This window comes from Athalia rosae, chromosome 7 (assembly GCF_917208135.1).
Source record: "Athalia rosae chromosome 7, iyAthRosa1.1, whole genome shotgun sequence".
NCBI classification, from domain to species: domain Eukaryota; kingdom Metazoa; phylum Arthropoda; class Insecta; order Hymenoptera; family Athaliidae; genus Athalia; species Athalia rosae.
The window spans coordinates 8,690,379-8,699,751 of record NC_064032.1 but is presented as its reverse complement, the minus strand read 5'-3'; the positions used below and the strand labels follow the sequence as shown (position 1 = coordinate 8,699,751).

The 9,373-nt window shown below is 40.6% G+C and overlaps 1 protein-coding gene across 2 annotated transcripts; it reads left to right on the top strand.

The window, feature by feature from the left end:
- Positions 1–6,629: 6,629 nt before the first annotated feature.
- Positions 6,630–8,153, top strand: LOC105688991. 2 transcript variants are annotated; one of them, XM_012405676.3, is made up of 2 exons: positions 6,630–6,839; positions 6,919–8,153. In XM_012405676.3, the coding sequence occupies exon 2, from the start codon at positions 7,004–7,006 to the stop codon at positions 8,138–8,140; it is 1,137 nt and encodes a 378-aa protein (XP_012261099.2). In that variant the 5' UTR covers positions 6,630–6,839; positions 6,919–7,003; the 3' UTR covers positions 8,141–8,153. The 2 variants fall into 2 exon arrangements, with proteins under 2 accessions (XP_012261099.2, XP_048513995.1); XM_048658038.1 differs by having other exon boundaries at positions 6,906–8,153.
- The last annotated feature ends 1,220 nt before the right edge of the window (positions 8,154–9,373 follow it).

Genomic DNA, 9,373 nt, shown 5'->3' with positions numbered 1-9,373 from the left:
TTACAGTATAAAGGGAAAGGCGAGGCAATACGGAGTACTCAGCGAAAGCCCGAGCTTTCTGAAACTCAAGTATGACGAAAATTTTTCCTCCAATTTGTATTTGAAGTAAACGAAGACGATTTCTAATTCATAATTAGAATCATACTCACATTGAAAGTTATCACCATTTATATTTCTTTAAAATCGGATATGTAGAAAAACTGATTTCAGAATCAACAGGAATGGTTATAGTCCTGATCGATCATTTGAAAAAAAAATGGCTCACCTTCTCCTTTACATAAATTTGTGTCAAAGTTGAGTGATAAGAAATAGCAAAACTTTTCATGCGAAAAATCAGACTCAAGAAAAAAGTGTATTGGTGTGGATTTAACTGTTTTTCCGAAAATAGATGAATTTTATGTGTGGTCATAGATGTATATTGTGTGGCGATCAAACCGACAAGTTGACTGTGATAGAAATCATCATAGGGAGAACTGCAACAATTTTTCAGAAAAAAAATGCAGCATCCTTTCGAAAACGAATTCATGATTGAAGTGTTGATTTGAATTCGGTATGAAAGTATAATGTGTGTATGAACATTGAAGATCTGTTATGTACGTTTCGCTGTGGCGGCACCACAGCCTGCTCCTGTGGCGGGGTGGAGGGGGCCGCTACCCCGACCGCCCCCTCCGCATATGAGCGGCACGGCCTCTTACTGCGTCTCAGTTCGTTATCTTTGTAAACAATAAAATATCACATTAGTGCAAAAATTATTCATTTCGAAGGTAAATACCTCAGTGCGTGTAGTATATGCAGAATAATGGGGAATTCCACGCAAACTCGACAAGCCTCCGTCCCTCACCATTTTTGTTCCGATCCATCCTTTTTTCTGACATTCAACTAACTCAGGATAGGTGAGAAAAAAAATTTTTCATAATTTTTCGAAAGCCCGAATTCCTTTACCGGTTTTCAAAAAACAAAACATTGTTGCGCGCGACTATATGTTGAACGGTCTATTGTATCTAGATCTGTAAATGGTATCGGACTTCGATACTAGGTCGATTTGTTCGTCTTGAACACTCCTTTTCGATGTATATTTTATCGATTGTCTACCAATTTTCCGGAGTCACTTTCGAGAATTTTAAAATCGAAAAACTGAATTTTCGTAAAGTATGGCATTTTTGAGTGCTTGCATCCTGGGCCGGATTCTTCACAATTATTGGCAGAAGTTCCAATTCGGGTTCCGTGAGAAGAATTTCGAGAAATTGAAATTGAACATTCTGCCAGAAATCGTGAGAAATTTTGCCTAGGATCCAGATGGTCACGAAAATTCGAAATCGGTGAGAAGATTGTTCGAGATTTTTTTTGAAGCACTCAAAAATGCCATACTTTACGAAAATTCAGTTTTTTGATTTTTAAATTTTCGAAACTGACATCGGAAAATCCGTAGACAATCGATAAAATATACATCGAAAAGAAGTGTTCAAGACGAACAAATCGACCTAGTATCGAAGTCCGAAACCATTTACAGATCTAGATCAAGACTCGGTAGAGTCTCGCGCCAAGTACATTCAAAAGAAAAAGGACGCGCGGACTACCGAGTATCTATACCGGTAGGGGATAGGAAAAGCGCCGTAGCGCCGACTGTTTTATTAAGTATTTTCCTAAATCATTAGCTTTCTGGTAAATTTGAATACACTTTTGCGATATAATGTGAAGTGAAACTTTCATTTGAGCCCGAATTCAATGAAATTGGTGGTCGGAGAATTGAGATCTGATAATCTTTGATCACCTGCAGACTCATTTCATCAGATTCACCATCGTCGTCATCATCGTACATCCGCTTATATTTTTGCTAATGAGAAACCTTTTTACATAAATGTGATACATAAGGGAAACCGCAAAGTAGGAACTGTCGCAAGTGGGAAAGGTTCTACTTTCTGCCGTCTAGCAGGTAGTGTCAGCGTTCCGAGTTTGCAACCACACAACGAGTCCTATTCGTCAACCCCCGGGAAGGCAGCGTTTTGATCGGATACCGATCACCGCGCTGGCTGCGTGAGGGATCTACAGAACTAATGGAGGTGAGATGTCCATCGTCTGTTGGAAAGGCCATCATGGCGGCCGTAAAGTGACAGTGATAGATTCGTGATCGCTGGAACGTAGGACGTATGGTTGTACGGCACATGGCCCCGTGACAGACCTTTCAGTTTCGCAAATGAACCTAAATAAGCGCAGCTCGTTTATCCACCTCATCCGTAATTGAAACGTCGGAAGTTCACTCGTCAGAAGGTCGACTACTTATAAGGTTATGAGGTGACAGCTCGTAAGTGAACGGTAATCGGCAGCGAAAGCGTAATAAAGTTTCTAATGCATCGCAATGCAGACGTATTGAATTCAATACGCAGGGTGTTCAAGGTCGTCGTATCCGCAAGGCAATCACGTGAGTAACAAACATCATTGGTGCGAGTCGATCACAAACTTTGCATTTCTAACGTACCCACCGTATCGAATCAGAACAACTAACATCTTCCCCCAATTCCCAAGCACAACGATATCGAAAAATACAGCAGCTCACATTCCGGTGTTACGAATCAAAGGTTCCTAATCCCACAGGGAAAGTTCAACGTAGAATGGTCCAACACTACCACCTGGATATTACAAAAGGACGCTTTCCCTTCTGGCACGCCACAAACTTGCATGTTCCTTTACAATCCTACTCGGTTCTGAAAGCTGTAACAGAATTGGAGGTAGGAAGACTCGCTAACACGGAAGTCTTCCGCCGGTGATTCTCGTCGTTACACATCGCAGTCTGCAAAACCCAACCTATTCCCTCCGGAGTTCATCGTAAGTCAACCATAATTCATGCTTCTATGACGTACCTGCCGTACTGTATCAATACTGTTGACACCTTCCTTCCAACCCCAAGCATACCAAAGGATCCTACTTCCATAGGTCTACCGACACCCACAAATCCATTGGCACCACCTATGCAAATCCGGGAAGAAAGGTACCTCTCCAGAAACGTAACGTACGCAAAGCTCTTCTTCAATCCCACCCGCTCAACAAAGATACAAGAACCCGAAACGGCGGAAGACTATGCAAAACAAAGAAACTGTACATTGAACAAGGTCGGCCGCAAGATAAAATCTCGACCATGCACTAGGGAGTTGTCGGTGAGCCAACTACGACCTTTGTCTTGCACTAGTACTTACTCCATCGATTCATCACAACTACCATGTGACCATTTCCTATCAGCACATCAATGTCAAAGAACTCAAAAAGTGTACATGAGTCAGTCGTATTACTAACTCTTTTCCTCATAGTTCAAATCATAACCAACACCTTCCTTTTTCCTAATAGCGTACAGATGTAGAACGATTCGTCAGAACCTGATCCATTGCAACAAACCAAGAGCCTCTCCCCAAAGACCAATTCCGAGCAAACTAATGCTGACAAATCCGGAGCTTACTCTCACCTCACCCGAAAGAGACCAGTTTCATTCGTGGCACATCACCCACGAAAAACACCTTTCTCAGCACGATACTACCCGGCAACGAGAACGGTAGCGAATCAAAAGGTGAACAAACCTTCTAAACGTAAATCTATTTCGGATAAACTCTGCGAAATCGAGTCCAGGCCGTCGGACCAACGATTTCTTGTGATTCAAGTACGATATTCATTATCACTCTTCAGACTCGCCGTACGAATCCGTAACGCCTAACACCATCCTCTCTCTTCCTAGCATACCGATAACGATGGAAAAACTGGTTCCCGTCCCCATACCAGCAAATCAAAAGTTCCTGTACCCCCAAACAAAGGGCCGCCGTAAAATTCAGAGTCTACCTCAAGCTACGTGGAAAAAGACGGTCTTTTTCCCGGCCCCTCACACAACACGAGCTCTGCCATAAACGTATGCGCTGATCAAAGCTGTTGCTGAACGAAATAGTCGATGATCCATTGAATTAACGATACATCATCGATGGCTAGACGCTGTCTTGTAGTCACCTAGGGAACCTATTTTATCGACTCGCAAGCATTTTCCTCAGATGCCGACGCACTGGAACAAATGAGCATGCATGCCGATGCCCCACGCAACAACCGGCGCATCGATCAACGTTGTGACGAAGGGGCATCGAAAGAAAAGTGTGAAATTCGTGCGAAAGCGTTTGTTCACGTAATTCACGTTACTGACAATAACAAACAACATCCACCACTAGCCAATGTCGACGATCACCGTGCGCGTCTCGTCAAAGTGGCCGCGATCCACGCTTGCGTCAAAGATTCGAATATCGCAGTCCACGAGCGAGCACGAGCCTTGCCGGAGATACCGTAGTCACCGGCGTAAGCGACTTGTTGTGGGATGTCACCCGCGAGGGCTGATTCGGCAGAACATTTGGCAGTAGATAAGCCTCCATAGGCAACATCTCACAACAATCTCCCTACGCCGGTGGCTACGCTGACTCCAGCAATAACAAGGCTCGGGCTCGCTCGGAGACTGAGAAATTCGAATATTTCGACGCATCCTCTGATCGCGGCCACTTTCACGCGAAACGCGCGGTATAAGTGTGTTATGTGAGCGGAGTACTGCGTCCCAAAGTAATAGCTGCACATGACAAGCATTAGAATAATTGATGATCTATTTGACGTAGCAGCGATCGCAACGAATGGTAATAAATGGGTATTCGAAACAAAAGACATCAATGTTAGTTTCAGTTCTGGTGTCGCACTTCAACAGCCTATAACCAGCTTTTTCCCTCTGTATATTTCCATACCGAACTCAACTGGGTACAAACAAGAGCCGGCAACTTAATATTGTCGAAACGCGAAGTCTAGCGACAGTTGATCTAAGTTCTTTCAAGTCCTGTAATGGACGACAACAATTACAGCTAAGGAATAGTTTTCGGAGACGGAGTCGTAACAGTATAACCCACCCACAGGCTTTATATTGTGAAAAGTGCATCTGCAATAGTAAGGGAATAGCTAGGCTAGGTCCAGTGGGTATATAGGCAAATAGGTGAGTAAGGATAGATAGGTTAGGTAGGATAGAACGTCATCTATCTCTAGAAATCTCACGATTTTTAAATCAGGCTGCTTTAAGCGCCATAATCTGCTACTTCACGTAATCAGATTAGTTGTTGCTATTCGCACAACACATTGCTGCTTCACGCGCATAACGAAGAGATAGAGGACTTTGAACTAATCTAACTATTGGTCAACTCGCAATCATGATCAGTCTGCAGATACCAATTGTTAATGACACGTTACTAAATATAATCCAATCTGGCGAATGGCTTTATAATGATCACATAGATCATTTCTCATTGCTTCTGAAAAAATGTTCAGAATATGCACCTCAGGAGACATGGCGGGTACGAATGCCTAATACAATAGAACCTGTTTCGCCAAGCGTCAAGCATGTACAAATTTTGCATAGTGGTACGCAAGAAGCTAAACACTGGGTTTGTAGCTACTACGATACAAAATCGATATTCATTTACGATTCTTTAAATTCAGAGGTGCTCCACAAGGACCATGAAATATACTTGAGGGCGTTGTTTCCCTTTTACAACTTCTCACAGAATCCCGTAAAATTTCCTACAGTTCAGCGGCAGCACAATGGGTCTGATTGTGAAGTATTTGCAATCGCTTTTGCTACTTCCATTCTGAATGGGGTAAAACCTAACCAGCTCACATATCATGCGACCCTTATGCGGGCACATTTGCTAAAATTATTCAAAAATAATGAAATCCAACCGTGTTCATGTACAGACGGAACGAATAGTGTTTCAGCAGTCAAAGGAACTGTTCTTCTCTTGTCTCATCGTGACGACAATCAGCTAGTTAGTGATGAGATTTGACTCACAACACAAGTTTCATCTGCTAATAAAAATAGAGAGAAGATAGCACTTGAAAATCGTAAAAGCGTGTTTCGTCTCACACCGAAGTTGGATGCTACGTCCGAAGATATAATAACATCTGGTGGGTCGTTGACTGACGTACATATGGATCACTTAATTGAAAAATATTCAACATTTTCGCCTTAAGGAACGTGGCGAGTTCAAATGCCAAACACAATTAGGCCGGTTTCTCCGAATGAAAAGCATGTTCGAATACTGCACGGCGGTAATACAGGACTAGACGGGCACTGGGTATGCAGTTATTTCGACGGCGAATCGCTATGCATATACGACTCATTAAATAGGAAGACTCTTCATGAGCACCATGAGATATACTTAAGAGAACTGCTTCCTTTTTATCAGTTCCAGAGGCAACGTATCAAATTCCCACAAGTTCAACAGCAAAGTAATGGGTCCGACTGTGGAGTCTTTGCTATTGCATTCGCAATATCGCTTATCAACGGTCATAACCCATCACAAAAAAATTATGATATTTCTCAGATGCGAACACATCTGATAAAAATATTAGAAAGCAACGTCATAGGAAACTTTCCATGCGTTAACAAGCAAAAGGCTACCGCTTCGAAATATAATGGTTCCTCCAGAAAACGTCAGGCACCTGGCGACATTGTCGCGGGACAACGTACACAACAAAATTGAAAGAAAAATACGTTGCACAAGGTAGCACAAGTCAGAAATAACCCTCTGTTAACGAAAATGTCGCATCCACCGCACAAGGATATGAATGTAAAGAAAGAACACTTTCTTCAACTTAATTTAAATTAACTGCGCCACATTAGCTCATGTTCTATAATCGAGATGTCGACAGGGATCGATATATGACATGATGAAGATAGAGAACACACGTGAACATTACTTACAAAATTAGGAAACGGAATAATAAACTAAAGGAGAAGGAAACCGAGGAGAATAGACTTTAATTGTCGTTTCTCTTTCTTTTAGGTAAATGTCATTAAAATAGTATGTAATAGTAGAAACCTTTGTATATACACCACACGTAAATATAAGCTCTTTCTTTTAGAGCAACACTTTGGCAATTCTCCTGAAAGTTCCTCATATCATCTTTTGTCTTATAAAACGACAATTGTGGTCAACAACAAACAAAAATGGTCAGACTACAATTTGAAATTACAATAGTAGCTTCTCCAAAAGATGAAAGATCGAACACATTGGCCATAACCTCAATCAAGACAGAAGATGAGAAAACTTACTGTTTGTCAGGAGACAAAATATACATGGCTAACCACACAGAACTAATGAAAACAGATACTTTTGCTAAGGTAAGGAACAGCATCAAAAGAAGACATCAATCAAGGAAGGTTTGGATTACACTAACGGATAAACTGAAGGAAATCTATTCGGATGAAGAAGGTAATTTACAATTCTTAGATGAATACTTGGAGGAAGTAGAAGCACAGAACCCAGCGGAAGAAAAAAATGATAACTTGAATAAGATATTAGAAAAATTAGTAGAAGCATCACAGAAGAGGAACGGGGAAAAAAATCTGAAAAATATTGCAGAAAAGTATCTGATTGAAAAGTTCACGAGTAAGAACTCGAACGCCAAACAATGGATGGAAACGTTCGAGAAAGAATGCACACGACTTGATATCACAGAAGATGAACAAAAAATAGAAGTATTGAGACTATTCCTGGATAAATCTTGCGCAGATTGGCACTCTGCAACATTAACAAGATTATCAACCGAAGCACAATGGGGTGAATGGAAGAATAGATTCCTAGAGACTTTTGCGGACAAAGGATGGAACACGGTAACGTATGCTCTAGCATTTAAATATAAAGAAGGATCACTCATCGACTACGCGATAAAAAAAGAAAAGCTTTTGTTAGACATGAACAAAGACATAGATTCGGTAACACTAACAGCCCTCATAGCGACAGGACTGCCGGAATTCATATTGAATAGAATAGATAGAGAATCATGCACAGATTCAACAACACTATTCACTGAAATTAGAAAATACGAAAATTTAGCGAATAGAAAAACTTTCATGAAGAGGACAGATAATAAAACCGATTACAAGAAGAGGAATGAAGAAAAGAAGCCATGCAAAATATGCGAAGATCTGAACAAAGGAAGCAGATATCACCCACAGGAAGCATGCTGGTTCAAGACACAGGAAAATAATAAAGAAAGAAATAAACCGAAAGTAGTAGGACAACATTCAGTAATAGAAGTAGAATTAAATACAGAGACAAAAAACGAACAACCACACCATTGATTAGATTGAAAATGTTAATAGAAAATAAACTAGAGGTGAATGGGACATACGACTCAGGCTCACAAATGTCGCTCATAAACTCAAAACTGATTAAAATAATGGAAGAAAAAGAGGATGCGAATAAGATATATTTGAAATCGGTCAATGGTGTGAAGAGTACAAAAGGTTTAGTCACTATGAAAATAAAAATACTGGATATAGAAAAGATGATAGATGTATTCATCGTTGAGAACGAAGACTTCGAAGACTTCATCATAGGCCTAGACATGATAAAAGAATTTCAGCTAACGCAAGACGAGAACTTGGAAATAAAACAAGTGAAAGATATTAGATTGAGAGATACAGATAATATAGCCAATAAGCAAGTACAAAAAACATATTCAGTGAACTTCAATGAACACGTAAAAGAGGATGAATGTGACATAAAAACAGAACACTTAGATGAAGAGAAAAGGGCTATAATAAAGAAAATAATAGACGAATATAAAAGCATATTTGCAATAGACAAATACGACATCGGCACCGTTAAGGATTATGAGGCACGAATAGACTTACTAATTGATCAATACTGCAGCAAAAGGCCTTACAGATGCTCGATGGAAGATAAAAAAGAAATAGAGGAACAAATATCAAAACTCTTAGAGAAAAACCTCATAGAGGAATCATACAGCCCTTTCGCGGCGCCTGTAACGCTTGCGTTTAAGAAAGATGAAAATAGAAAGTCGAGACTTTGTATCGACTTTAGAGACTTGAATAAGATTATAGTACCACAGGCACAACCATTCCCGATAATAGACGAATTAATAATCCGAACTAGGAATTGCAAATACTTCACGTCGTTGGACATAAACTCTGCCTTCTGGTCCATACCACTACGTATCGAGGATAGAAGGAAAACGGCATTTGTCACGCAAGAAGGACACTTCCAGTGGACCTGTCTGCCATTTGGTATGAAAACATCTCCTGCAATTTTCCAACGGATTTTAAGCAATATATTAAGGAAACACGGGTTGACGAAATTTGCGGTGAACTACATCGACGACATTTTGATATATTCGTCATCATTCGAAGAACACGTGAAACACATAAAACAAGTACTACAAGCCATCACAACCGAAGGGTTCAGATTGAAGTTCAAGAAATGTACATTCGCATCGGACTCGGTGAAATACCTCGGACATGTGATCCAAAATAACTCCGTAAGACCACTAAAAGACAATCTCATCTCAATAA

Bases quoted from the DNA above. Each gene is read 5' to 3' on its own strand.
- LOC105688991 (XM_012405676.3), top strand. From the start codon at position 7,004: ATGGTCAGACTACAATTTGAAATTACAATAGTAGCTTCTCCAAAAGAT.